We start from the raw sequence: 13,257 nt of genomic DNA on the forward strand, positions 1-13,257 counted from the left end.
TCTGGCGACAACGTGCTCTCTTCCCTCTGCCCTGGCCCCTCCCTCCGCCATGTGTCTGTTGTCTGTCTGGACCGTCTTCTTGAACACCTTCTGCCGTGTCCCGTCGAGCCCTGGCCTTAACGTCGGTTGTGTTGGAACAGCGCGAGTCGCTATTTCACGCACACCCCACCCGACTGCAGCATTCCAAAGGCCACGCCATATTGCAAAGGGAATGCTCAGAGCTCGTCAAGGCTTGATTGCTTGACTCGAGTAAGGGTCCCTCGAGTCGAATGTGGGAGGGGTAGGAGCGAGACACACAAATCGAAACGTCCTCCTCCTCCCCTCCCTTCGATAACAAGGACGCGATGGTGAGACCATGCCTCGGCATCTGCGACCAGGCTGGTGAGGGGGGTCGTCGGGCTGACTTTGTGATACGCAGCTGCTCTCATTGAAATGGATTGGTTAGTCAACTGCGGCTGCTAATCATGGCCGAATTCGATGCACCCTCGCGATGTGTCGTCGTAACTGACTTTGGTCTATGCTTGCGCTGCATGTTGCAGCACGAGTTAACTTAACTCTCCTACGGGCGGAGCTGGAGTTGCTAGATTTGAGCATCCGACTTGTGCAAGATCCACTCAGGTCATTGCTTAATTAAGAGAGAAAGTGTAAAAAAAATACTTGCTCTGTATGAAGGTCGTCTTGGTGGAAAATGACTTGCGATAATATGCATAAAAATACATGCGCCTCGTCCGACACGAAGACGATGATACTGACTGACAAGTTGGGTCAGGTACAAACCACAGCGTCTGAGTTGCAACCATTGCGCCTGTGATGATTGGTGCCGCTTACCTTTTTTGACCGAGGAAGAAACTGCCGGCGTGTTTCGGTATATCTCGGTGAGTCGCGCTACAGCTGTCAGGAGCGGAACCAATCAACACCAGTTCTGCTTGCTTACTAACACCCGCTCGTTACTCAGCCTTGTGTACCTAAATCCTTGACGATTGGCCTCGCGACTCAATTTCCTTTGCGCAACGGACGCCCTCGCGACGGGGACTTTCGACAACGACAACGACAACAACCACGCCACTGACCCGATTTATTCAATCAGGTACTCCAAAATGGGTGTCGTCAAGGGAGGCGTCTGGACCAACATCGAGGATGAAATCCTCAAGGCCTCCGTTTCCAAGTATGGCCTGAACCAGTGGGCGCGTGTTTCGTCGCTGCTCGCCCGCAAGACTCCGAAGCAATGCAAGGCCAGATGGAACGAGTGGTTGGATCCGAGCATCAAGAAGACGGAATGGAGCAAAGAAGAAGACGAAAAGCTCCTCCACCTCGCCAAGCTCATGCCCACCCAATGGCGTACCATCGCACCCGCTGTCGGCCGAACCGCCAACCAATGTCTGGAACGATACCAGAAGCTCCTCGACGAAGCAGAAGCTAGAGAGGCCGGCCAGTTTGGCCTAACAGGCATAGACGGAGGCGAGGCATCCGCGCCTAGCGCCGACGATGTTAGAAGATTGCGCCCCGGCGAAGTCGATCCGGACCCCGAAAGCAAGCCGGCCCGACCCGATACGATCGACCTCGACGAAGATGAAAAGGAGATGCTGAGCGAAGCGAGAGCACGTCTCGCAAACACACAAGGAAAAAAAGCGAAGAGGAAGGCTAGAGAACGTCAGCAGGAGGAGTCGCGCCGCTTGGCCGCCCTCCAGAAGCGCCGTGAGCTCAAGACGGCCGGCATCAACATCAAGGTCGTCACACGCAAGAAGGGCCAGATGGACTACAACGCCGACATCCCTTTTGAGAGGAAAGCCGCCCCGGGCTTCTACGACACCGTCGAAGAGCAGGTCCGCAACGAGCACCAGCGCGAGGCGTTCGACCCGAGAAAACAGCAGATTGCAAGCAAGCGCAAGGGCGATGGCGACGACGACGGCGAGAGCAAGAGGAGGAAGAAGGAGAAGGATGCGCCCTCAGCATCGTTCCAAGCCGCCGTGAAGGCCGGTCAGATGCAGAAGATCCGAGAGGCCGAGCAGAGCAGCAAGAGGAGGGCGCTGAACCTGCCAGCTCCCCAGGTGAGCGAGGGCGAATTGGAGGAAATCGTCAAGATGGGCATGATGGGCGAGAGGGCAAGCATGATGGCGCGCGAAAGCGACAACGATGCAACCCGGGGACTAATCAGCGAATACTCGACCTTGAACAACAACGCGCCAATTCGAACCCCACGAGCCCCTGCCCAAGAAGACCACATCGCCAACGAGATCCGGAACATTAGAGCCTTGACAAACACCCAGTCCTCATTGCTAGGTGGAGAGAACACGCCTCTGCACGAAGGATCCGAGTCGACCGGGTTTGACGGTGTCGCCCCTCGCAAGCAAGTCGTCGCAACACCGAACCCCCTGGCGACTCCGATGCATGCCAATGGTGTCGGCCAGACTCCTGCACGTGTTGGACAGACTCCGATGAGGACACCTCGCGACAGCTTTGCCTTGAACGCCGATGGGACCCAGGCCCTCGTCTCGGCGACACCCCAGGATGTCAAACTGCGACAGATGGCCCTGCGCAGCCAACTCAAGCAAGGCCTAGCGTCTCTGCCCAAGCCCAAAGACACCGAATGGGAGCTTGAGCTTCCCGAAGACCAACGGGAGGTGGCCGCCAACGAGGACATGCTCATGGAAGATGCCGGTGAAAGGGATCGCCGGGAACGCGAGTTCAGGGCAGCGCAGGAAGCTCTGGAAGCGCGGAGGCGGACACAAGTCATGCAGAGACAGTTGCCTCGGCCGGTCAAAGTCGACGTGTCCGCACTGTTATCAAGTGCCGAAGCAATCCAGGACACCGCCCAGTTGCTCATCGCTAGAGAAGCTGCCGCGCTGGTCGCCAACGATGCCGTCAAGTACCCTTTGCCCGGGTCTAAAGTCAGCGGGATCGCCCCTCGTTTGGACACCATCAGCGACGATGACTTGGCCGAGGCACGCCTTCAGATTCTGTCAGAGACAAAGCCGAAACCTCCTGCGGCCGAGATCCAAGCTTCATTCGAGAGCCGCAGCAAGAACTCATTCTTACTTGGCTTGGGATGTTACGGCGACGACGAAGAGGAAGAGGAGGCGGCCATGAAAGAGGCCTTTGAGGTATGAGAGATTCCCTTCGTTAACCCCCCCCCCCCCCCCCCCCCCACCACTCTCTTTTCCTTTGTTTTTCTTCTGGCTCGAGTTGCTAACACCATGTCAGTCTATTCAAGACTCGATCGCGACTACCGCCGAGGAGGGTATCAAGCTTGAGAAGAAGCTGGGCTTGCATCTGGGTGGATACCAGAAGCGACAGAAGATGCTGAAGGACAAGATCGGCGCGGCCGCCGAGGCACTGGAAAAGGCGGACAATGCACTCAGCGGATTCAAGACACTAGCTATTTCGGAAGAAGTCGCGATCCAGCGACGTCTGGCCGCGTTGAGAGACGAGGTCGGCTTCGTCAGCACAAGAGAACGCGAGGCACAAGAGCTGTATCGCAAGACGAAGGACGAACTTGATGCTCTGCGGGCTAACGGGGTCAATGGGCATTACTGAAAACATGTGTAATATTACAGGATGATGAAGGGAAGATTGTTAGTAGTAGTAGTACCACTACTACCATAACCACTGCTACTACTACTACTACGACTGCCTGGACACGACAAATTTGAAGCTGTATGATGTCGCTCCTTGGAACGCTCCGCTAGATGCCATGCAAGATGCTACAATGTACCACAATAAAGATCGACTTTTCGTTTTACCAAGAACAACAGCAACACACTGGTTCGCGTCCGATCTTACTTCCTCGAGCCGAGCCTGGGCAATTTGATGGGGACCAATAGGCACACCGACAGGAAGGCTATCACGGTGCAACACAAGAAAGTCGTCCTCAGCGCCGCCTCGTAGCTCATGACGACCTGCTCGCGGTACAGCTCGGGCAGCTTGACGATGGACTCGACGCTCTCCCTGACCTTGCGGATGACCTCGTCCTTGTCGGGCCCCTGGACGTACTCGTCGAGATACCCGACGAGGGCGTTCTGCACGACGAGGCTGCTGCTCGCGACGCCGAGGACCATGCCGAGCGAGCGCCAGAGGATGAGGGTGCTCGTGACGACGGCCTGCTCGCGCTGCTCGCTGGCGACGAGAATGGCCATGAAGGAACCCGGGAACTGGAAGCCCTGGCCGATGGAGGAGGGCACCAGGCAGAAGAGGTAGACCCACGAGGCCCAGCCGCGGCGCATGCTGGAGAGGGCGACGGTGCCGACGAGGAGAGCGACGGCGCCGGTGAGGACAGGCCACTTGAGGCGGCGGGTGTAGGTGATGAGGAAACCCGTTGCGGTGCCAACCGCCGAGGAGACGAGGGAGGGGATGACAAGGCGCAGGCCGGAGGAGGTGGCCGTCGTCAGGAGGACGGCCTGGAAGAAGAGGGGACTGGCCGGGCTGTCAGTTGGGGATCATTCGTGACGAATGCTCGTGAGGCAGCCGTAAAAGCACAATGGATCGATTGGTGTGATGATGATGATGGTGGTGGTCACACGGGGCAAACTTACATGTTGAAGAGGATGGCGTTGCTCAAAAGGGCGGCGAAGAAGTTGGAGAAGATGATGTTCATGCGCGGCGACCGGCGAACGAGGTAGAGGGGCATGATGGGACGGGCGACGTAGGACTGGACGTAGAGGAAGACGGGGAAGCAGACACCGAAGATGACGAGCGACGCGATCACGACAGGGTGGGACCCTAAAGGTGTCTAGTCAGTCACCGAGCTTGGGTGGGGAGGGTTTTGAGATCACGATCATCTAAGGGGGAGCTGTTGACTTACACGGCAGGATGTTTCCTCCCAGGTTCTGCAAAGCGAAAGGCGGTTAGATATCTGAGCAGCCGGGTCTCACGCAGTTCCCACCCGTTCACACAAGGGAGACTTACCAGACCAAGGACGAAGAAGGTGATTGACGTGGTCAGGAGGATGGAGCCCTTGAAGTCAAAGGCCTTGAGCGCCTGGACAAAGGTCTCCCGCTTGCCGGCGAGGCCGAGGTCGCTGGGGACGGCGATAACGGCGATGACGCAGCAGAGGATCAGGGGCGGGACCTGGACGCCGAACTCCCAGCGCCAGCCGAGGTGGTCGGCCATGGCGCCGCCCAGGGCGGCCCCGAGGGCGGACCCGACGCCATAGATCATGTTGATGTACGACTGGTACGCGCCGCGGTTCCTGTCCCCCCGTCATCAGTATTAAATTGGGCGGGCGTAGCTCTTGGGACCGGGGGGGGAGGGGGGGTGACACGACTCCGTCATGAAGGGATGTCGTGTCGAGAACAAGACATGTTTGAAAAGCGAAAACAAAACAAGCGAAACCCAAAAAAAAAACTCACTCGATCGGGACCAGGTCGCTGACGATGATGCTGCCCAGGGTCATCATGCCCCCCGCACCGAGACCACAGAGGGCGCGGGCGAAGATGAAGCTCGTCATGCTCTGGGCGAGGGCGCACCACATGGTGGCGAAGGTGAAGATGACCATGGTCGCGACGTAGGGCGGCTTGCGGCCGATGCTGTCGGACAGGCGGCCAAGCAAGGGCTGGAAGGCGGACGAGGTCAGCAGAAAGGCGGTGGACAGCCACGAGGCGCTGTGGGAGGCGTGGAAGTAGGAGGTGATGACGGGGTGGGACGAAGCCATGATGGTGCCGTCGAAGCAGGCGATGAAGTAGGTCAGCAGGATCTCGGCGAAGATGAACCAGAAGCGGGAGCGGGAGATGCCATTGAGATACGGGGTCGAGGCGGCGCTGCTGACGGAGACGGCGTCGTCCGAGTCGCGGTCTCGATCGTCGTCGGAGTAGGCAGCGGCGGCGGAGTCGGCGACAGCATCGCGGTCAGAGCGGCTGGCGAGCGAGGGCCGGCGGTTCTTGGAGGCGGTGCTGTAGCGGCGGGGACCGCGGAGGAGTGGGTTCACGGTCGACTCGGGCTCAAGGAAGGGGCCCGAGGTGGGGAGGGACCGCGACAGGAGGATGTCAAAGTCATTCGGCGGGATGGCGTCCGCGTCCTGCTGGGTGATAGGCAGAGGGGTCGTTGGCTCGTCGACCTGGAGGAGAGGCGTGCGCTCATCCGTTGCTCGGGGGAGTTGGCCGTTGGAGGCTGGCGACGACTCGGGTTTCGTCCAGGGTGCCATCGTTATTTGCTTTGCTGTCCGACGTAATGGGGATAAATAATCTGGGGTGATATTCTTCACGATAAGACCGGATTGAGGTTGCCGGGCGGGGGAGATCTGCTCATGAATCAGTTGACGTCGTCTAAAAGATCCTCCCCCTCCCGAGGGCTGAAAAGCTTACCTGAAAGACCCCAATCTAAGTTTATTGCCTGGAAGGGACGATTTCGGTCAAGGATTGCGGTTTGCAGACCAACGTGGATTCTCAAGCATCCAGGATGTGCCTTTCGACCTTCACACTTCTCGGATCGGTTTTACGTAGCGGAATGTGAACCAAGAGTAATGGAAAAATGATACGGGTGACATGTACAAAAAAGCCACTGCCATGAGTCAAAGCCAAGGTGAGCAGTGCTGAGAGGAAGTTGAGTGGGAGAAAAGAGGGAGAGAAGAGTCCGTCCCCATTCAGAAAACGGGATCGCTTCCTGTTTTTCCCCTGGACCCCCCGGTCCGTTGTCGACTCGATCGGGGAAAGGACAATGGGAACGTCTTTGGAACCTGTTCCCCGGCGGTTTGATCATGCAGTGTGAGGGATAATACAGGCCATTGTAGGTACATACATAGATGCATGGGCATGGTCCCGGCCCCGCCCCCCTCCCGTCCACCGCGCCGGTCACGGCCCGGCCTTTGCGCGCTGGCTAAAGCTCCCGGCAGCGGCCCATGTGACTGACTCCTTCCAACGTCTCGAATGTGCTGCACCCTACGTGCTGCTGTCGTGCATTAGCCTCGCGCGGAACGGTTTTCCTTCTGACCTCTGACCTCGGAAAAGTTTTCGGCAGACCAATCACGCAATAGCGGGTATGCGACGACGGCAGAAGCGCCTTGGGGACAAGCCAGGACGTCCATCCATGATCCTTCGCTCTCACTCGCTCTCACTCACAGCAGTCTCGTCTCGGCTTGGGTAAAAATTCCCACTTTCGCTCAGCTCCGTTGCCGCTGCAGACCGTCTACTTACTGGTCTGTGCGAAGCGATATGGGGCGTTTAATGGGTCTAGTTCCGGGAAACGGGATCCGTTCCGGTCCCGGATCTCGGCGCCGGACTTTTGACCGCTTTTTATATCTAGGTATCCAGTACTGGCAACCTGTATCCGAAACAGAAAAGCAATTCCATACTGTATTTAAACTTGATTATTCTCACACTGACCAATCCTTGGTTCGGAGAGTGTATCAAGCTCTCAGATATATCGATGCGACCCGTGACGTCAAGACTCGCAAAAACCGCCGAGATGATGTCGCACATATGTCACCGGCCGGTAGACCCAACGGGTGTGCCTTGCGAAGCTCATCTCTGTGTATCGAAATGACGGTGACACGAGATGCGAGCCGCCGAGATCGATCTCCCATATATGGGCCTTGTGTGACCAAGCCGATGCCGTCCCGGTGAACCCGAGACAATCCGAAACTGCCCAAACTCATGACGCGAAATGGGGTGCCAAAAAGATGGGAGCGACACGTCGATTGAGTTTTTGAAAGGTTGCCGATATTTCAAATGTTCGAGTCATCACGCCGGTGTCCGTATCGATTGCGGCTCCTAGCCTTTGATGTGTTGGTTGAAGCCGAAGCCGAGGCCGAACAACTGGTTATGAGTCAAGGATTCTGGATGCCCTGTAGTCACTAAAAGAACGAATTGTTCCATGAGTAAACATAAAGAAAAGCAGTCTGCCGATAGCACCCGGCAAATTTGAAAAGGGACCCAGTAAGGACACTTTTGGCGTCTTGAGTAACATATCCGCACATCTTATGAGAAGCTGATATGACGAACTAACACGAATGGAGGCCCTGACGCCTTACAGTTTTAACTGGGGTCTGATTGAGGGCCGCGGAGTTGGGCCATCGAGTTGATACCTCAATATCCCAACCATTGGATGGCACAGCTTTGACGCTCGCGGCGCTACCACCATTTATTGAAGCCCAGGACATATAAGTTTCAATGCCTGCCAAACACAGCGGGCTCCAATTCAGAAATCCTTAGCCCGTGGAAACCTGAAGAACAATTTTGAAACCGTCTTTGGATGCATCAAGCTAGACTCCTATAATCCAGCTAACTGGTGCCGCTTCATTCCTTAGCACAAGGTACTAACTACGCGGCGCTGGTGACTAACAGAGAGTCTTAGTGTCTTAGGCTTGGCATCCGACACTCCATTTCAACTTTAGACCTCTCCAGAAATCAGTGTCACCAGGCCATAGTCTCACACCACATATCTGGCAGGTCTTCCATCTCGTAGAAACGAACCGTGTAGTTTTCCCAAGTACAGCGCGCTGATCATGTGTTGGCCTTGTTGTGTAAACTGCATTGGGTTGTCTCTCGGGAGGGCTAGGTCTTTAGTACCGCTAACGCCAGGAGAGGAGGAAAATACCATCTTGGACTCAAAGTAATAGTACTGGTATCACATTTTGTCAAAGGTTAAAATACCAAACATACGATGCAGCTTCTAGGCAGGGTGAAGTAGCAGTTGTTCTAGTGATAATACTGATGCCTAGCGAACGGAAGGACAAAGACCCAATAGTCCTTCATCCGCGAGCTTCTTATATGGATACTTGAGGGCATTCAGGCCGGGCCTAAGATGCCGGCGAACTGGGCGATCGGCGTCAAGAGAAAAGTGGCATGAGATGTCTTGTATATTTCAATAGGCGGAATGGGATTTGGCTCGTGGGGAACTCAACGATTCGCTTCCGGAAACGGAGCTACTAATCATTGCACTGTGTTCGGTGGCAATTCGACTCTTTGTTCCCCCGGTTTTGCTATGAAGCTGACCCTGCCACGCCTTTTTTTAAGGAATTATCCTCGGACAGTCACGACACCTCTTTCCGCCTCTGAAACGGATAGCAAATCGCAAGAACTAGGCTTTGGTCCTCATCTCGTCCGAAGACGACGATGCCGTGGCTAATTGTCTCAACATGTTTCTTGTTGGCGACGGCCGCATTATCCCAGGCGGCGGCCACCAACTCAACGTCGCCGTCTGAGCTACTTGCAAATGCTCCAGAATGCGCCGTGAGTGGCCAAGATCCAGTCTCTACCGAGTTTCGCCACGCACCGCTCCCCCTGCCAGAGGACGCATAAATTTCTTAGATAACTTGTACTGATATCCGGCCCAGATCTCGTGCATAGTCGACGGGTTCATGGATGGGGGCTGTTCCTTGGCCAAAGCGGCGGACTGCGTGTGTACCAACACCACTCTTCAAGCGCATGTGTCACAATGCGTCCAGACATCCTGCATATACGAAGATCAAGTTGGTAAGCTACAAAAGTTCTTCCCGACGTAAAAGCATGTTCATCATCCAGTAGACCCCCGACTGACAGAGAATCTCTTCCTCCAGCCGCCGCCCAGATATCCCGAGACCTTTGTCGCGGATACCCGATCGAAGACCGACGAAGCTCGACTAGGATCCCCGCCATCGTACTCCCTGCCATAACCATTGCTGTGGTTCTCCTGAGGTGCATTTCGAGGATAGCGGTTGCCAAAGGGATGTGGTGGGACGACTGGATTGCGCTGGTGACCACGGTAGGTTTCGCCCGAGTCCCGTCGCCCAGCACGGAGTCTGGCTAATTGTTAGACAGTTCTTTCTTTTTGCATCAGGTGTCATCGCCTTGATAAGTATGGGACTTCCGAACAAGGCTACTTGCTCTAGGCCCTTGGCGCAGTCTAACCTTCTTTCTAAACAGATCATCGAATCGGTTTCGGGCTTCATTACTGGGACATCGACCCAGGCAAAGCGACGACGATCTTGCAGGTTAGGAGACCACTTGATCTGCTGCGATGGTTGGTGATTGCTAATCGCTCGAAACAGATCTTTTATGCAGCACAGATGATCTATGTTTTGGTGATGTTTGTCCACCCTTCCAACCAACCAACCCCCTCCCCCGGGAAATTTCACTAAAAGGCGATCTAGTACCGGCGCGAAGGCTGCCCTCTGCGCCTTCTATGCCCGGGTTTTCTCCCACCAGCGGTTCCGCCTCGCTACTAACATATTCCTCACATGCTTGGCGATCCAGACACCTTTGTTTGTGTTTTTGATCATGTTTCAGTGTATCCCGATTCAAGCAGTGTGGGATCGGTCGATCCACGGCCGCTGCCTCAACATAACGGCTATCAGTTACGCGGGTGCGGCTGTCACCATCATCGAAGACCTCATACTCATCGCCATGCCGATCCCAGAGCTTATGAAGCTGCAGCTAGGATTGAAGAAGAAGCTGGCGGTCGTGTTTCTGTTTGGGTTTGGGTCATTGTAAGTAATTGGACCGGACTCACCTCAACCTTATCATGATGAAGGACGGAAAGGCTGACATGAAGTCGCAGCGCCATCATTGCAAGCATTATACGGCTGAAATACATGGTCATGTTTTCCCGTAGTTACGATCCCACCTGTGAGATTAATTCAGGTTTCAGTTAATGTTGAAACATACTCACACGAACCCATCTAGATGACTTTTTCGAGGTCAACCTCTGGTCCGGTATTGAGGTCAACACAGCCATCATCTGCGGCAGTCTGCCTGCGCTATTTCCGCTACTTAAAAAGCTTCCGGGATTTTTCAAGGCGCTCAAAAACACTTTGGAGGGCACCTGGAGGAAGATTTGGAATATCTCGACACCGTCAACCGGAGCAAAGCAGACGTGGGGTGCCGGTACTTCGGCGTCTGAAGCACCAAAAGAAGACAGCCATACAAGCACTATTGTCTTTGTCGAGAGCCCTACCGAGACGGAAGTCTCGATGGCATCGAGTAGAGAGTCGCGGAAATTGGGAATCTAAGTGATCAGAATTCCCCCAAGAATCTGTAGTTGAACGGGTCGAAGGGACAGGAATAAACCATGTTTTTCTTCATGTCAAATTCGCTCAAAGAAGCTCGATGTTCAATGAAAGCTGGCAAAGGATTTTTTTGAAGGCATGAAGAAAATAACAAGACTTGATTCAAAGCTCCCTCCCAGTTCTCAAATCGGGTTGGATATCCGAAAAGTCGATAGGGCCAAGCCCCTCGCGAACAGAAACCCGCGCCAAGAAGGTAAAACGGGACTTGGTGATTCCCAGTGGATCACCCCATGAACAGTCTTACAACTACCATTCTTCGTCCTCCGACTCCCAGTCATCTAAGAACACGGGATAGCCTCGGCTTTTCGATCCAGATCGCTGGATCATCATCTTGTTTATCATGTGCAGATATCTTGTGTCGTTGTTGACCTCGGCATTGTCCGCTGTCCAAACGTTGGCGAAATTTTCCCATGGCCTGTTGTTGTACACATAACGCGGGTGCTCAGAGAAGTAGCTAAGCTGCTCGGCACTGAGCAGCTCGAGATCGGGGCAGTTGGTTCGTAGGTGGTTGAACACCACTTCCCAGTTCCCGCCGCCCGCGTAGATCTTGACATCGTCCAGTACCACACGCCGAACGGCAGGGCTCAGCTTTGATCCCGAAGAGGTCGACAGAAGCCTGCGGATGGACGATACATTGGCCCACATCCTTCTCAGCAAGATGTTCTTCAAGCCTCTGGACCCCAATGGCGGGCTCCAGTCGAGTTGTTCTAGTTGAAGATAATGCGTTGCTTCGATGGCGAGCGATTCAAGATTGCGGCACGACGCGACGAAACGCCACAATTCTGCCTGGTGTTCCCTGTTAGGATAGGCCACCTGTACGTTGCTGGGCGCGTAGCTAGAATCCAAGACGCTTGTCATATCGCCGTTGTCGTTCCCATCCTCACCCAAGGTGTACGACAAGCTCCCGCTGGGCCCCGTTTCGTCTACGATGACCAGCTGCAGATGACACAGACGATCTCTGGCGTCCTGGGTCATCGCGCTACCCAACTGACCGACATGCCACGTGCTAGGAAGCGAGAGACTGAGATCCACCAGGTGGTACAAGGCTGGGCTCCTGAGGCCGTACTGGATCGTGGCGACGACCTCGTCGACGCCTTGCATATCGTAGCATTGAGCCTGCAGTTCGTTTTCGCTTTCGGCGCCAGGGAATGCAACGCGAAGGCGCTCGACGTTTGTGAGCTTGTCGAAAAGACGGCGGAGGAGGCCAAGCTCTTCACCCTTGTCGTAGTGTAGCTCGAAGTCAGTCCGCGTTGAGCGCCTGTCAGCAGCCGTGATTTGGTCGACGTAAGAATTTAAGAGTATGTCATCATCGTCGATGTCCTGGCCCTCAAACCTGGAAACACTGTCACATATAAGTCAGTAAGTGAATTTCAGCAAGTCCGCTCGAAGAAATGGAAACGTGCAACTTACGCTTCGTTGTCATAAGAATAGATGCGTGAAAAGGTTCGCAAGTCCGTCATCTCATCGAGACATAGATTTCTGATCAACTTCAATGAACCGCTGCTTTCCCCTTCGATGCAGCTTGTCGCGCGTTGGAAGGTAATGTTCTTGTCGAGATGGAGATTCCACCACTGGTGCTTCTGGAGCAGCCTGCAAACGGAGAAGTCCCATTGACGCGAGACTAGACGACAGCTTAATAGGCTTGTGAAGGACTCGGCGTCGCACATGTCTTTCCGGTAGAACTTGGTTTCGTAGTACTGTCTCCCGTCCCAGACCCCGACAGTATGGCGACCCGAAGATGCCGTGAAGTCTGCCCACGAGTCTAGAGAACCGTCTTGCCACGAGTTTGGAGAACCACCATACTGCATCCTCCCAAAAGGTCGGTCTACGATATACGCACAGAGGATCTTGGGCAGTTACTGTTAGTGTGATGGCAGCGAGGGGTAAGAGTATGCGTAGGGTCGTGCGATTGTGCTGACATACCTGATCGACGATTTCTGATGGAAAAGCCATGATTTTCTGTGACACGGAACACGTTGTCGACAAGAAATACGGCGGCGACGGTTGTTGGGTTTTGTGATGTAGTTGGTAGGTTTCCTCCCCTAACATCTCATCCTGCAGGCAGCAGCGATAGGGTGATCTGTAAGTCCCGGTAAGATTAGTCAGGTTAGATAGCACTCAAGGTTAGTAGCAACAGACCAACATGTTGAAACTTGCAACATCTTCCTGGCTCAAGCCTTGGGTTTGAATTAAAGTACTTGCTATATTCTTCCACCGATTTCTATCTCGATTCGCTCTGTCCAAGCACATTTCCACGAGCCCTAAGATATGTGCCGCGAGAC

At 54.7% G+C, this 13,257-nt stretch overlaps 4 protein-coding genes across 4 annotated transcripts; 2 read left to right on the plus strand and 2 right to left on the minus strand.

Moving 5' to 3' along the window:
• Nucleotides 1-964: 964 nt before the first annotated feature.
• Nucleotides 965-6,136, minus strand: CDEST_05431 (Putative sugar transporter, major facilitator superfamily, MFS transporter superfamily; the record flags this gene model as incomplete). Its single annotated transcript, XM_062921590.1, has 6 exons — nucleotides 965-3,101; nucleotides 3,202-4,410; nucleotides 4,530-4,716; nucleotides 4,799-4,823; nucleotides 4,903-5,185; nucleotides 5,346-6,136. The coding sequence occupies 5 exons, from the start codon at nucleotides 6,134-6,136 to the stop codon at nucleotides 3,777-3,779; spliced, it is 1,920 nt and encodes a 639-aa protein (XP_062777641.1). The 3' UTR covers nucleotides 965-3,101; nucleotides 3,202-3,776.
• CDEST_05432 (Putative SANT/Myb domain, Homeobox-like domain superfamily protein) lies at nucleotides 1,009-3,736 on the plus strand. Its single transcript, XM_062921591.1, has 2 exons — nucleotides 1,009-3,101; nucleotides 3,202-3,736. The coding sequence occupies exons 1-2, from the start codon at nucleotides 1,098-1,100 to the stop codon at nucleotides 3,532-3,534; spliced, it is 2,337 nt and encodes a 778-aa protein (XP_062777642.1). The 5' UTR covers nucleotides 1,009-1,097; the 3' UTR covers nucleotides 3,535-3,736.
• Nucleotides 6,137-9,044: 2,908 nt separating the features above from the next.
• On the plus strand, nucleotides 9,045-10,918 carry CDEST_05433 (Putative extracellular membrane protein, CFEM; the record flags this gene model as incomplete). Its single annotated transcript, XM_062921592.1, has 8 exons — nucleotides 9,045-9,161; nucleotides 9,266-9,404; nucleotides 9,488-9,672; nucleotides 9,729-9,765; nucleotides 9,834-9,996; nucleotides 10,061-10,396; nucleotides 10,468-10,535; nucleotides 10,593-10,918. 8 exons carry the CDS (start codon nucleotides 9,045-9,047, stop codon nucleotides 10,916-10,918), a joined length of 1,371 nt encoding a protein of 456 aa, XP_062777643.1.
• A 114-nt stretch (nucleotides 10,919-11,032) lies between these two features.
• Nucleotides 11,033-12,994, minus strand: CDEST_05434 (uncharacterized protein). The gene is made up of 3 exons (XM_062921593.1): nucleotides 12,899-12,994; nucleotides 12,386-12,822; nucleotides 11,033-12,317 (listed from the first exon to the last, which is right to left on the minus strand). The coding sequence occupies exons 1-3, from the start codon at nucleotides 12,926-12,928 to the stop codon at nucleotides 11,222-11,224; spliced, it is 1,563 nt and encodes a 520-aa protein (XP_062777644.1). The 5' UTR covers nucleotides 12,929-12,994; the 3' UTR covers nucleotides 11,033-11,221.
• Nucleotides 12,995-13,257: the final 263 nt, after the last annotated feature.

The sequence above is a fragment of the Colletotrichum destructivum genome, chromosome 3 (assembly GCF_034447905.1).
Source record: "Colletotrichum destructivum chromosome 3, complete sequence".
Lineage (NCBI taxonomy): Eukaryota > Fungi > Ascomycota > Sordariomycetes > Glomerellales > Glomerellaceae > Colletotrichum > Colletotrichum destructivum.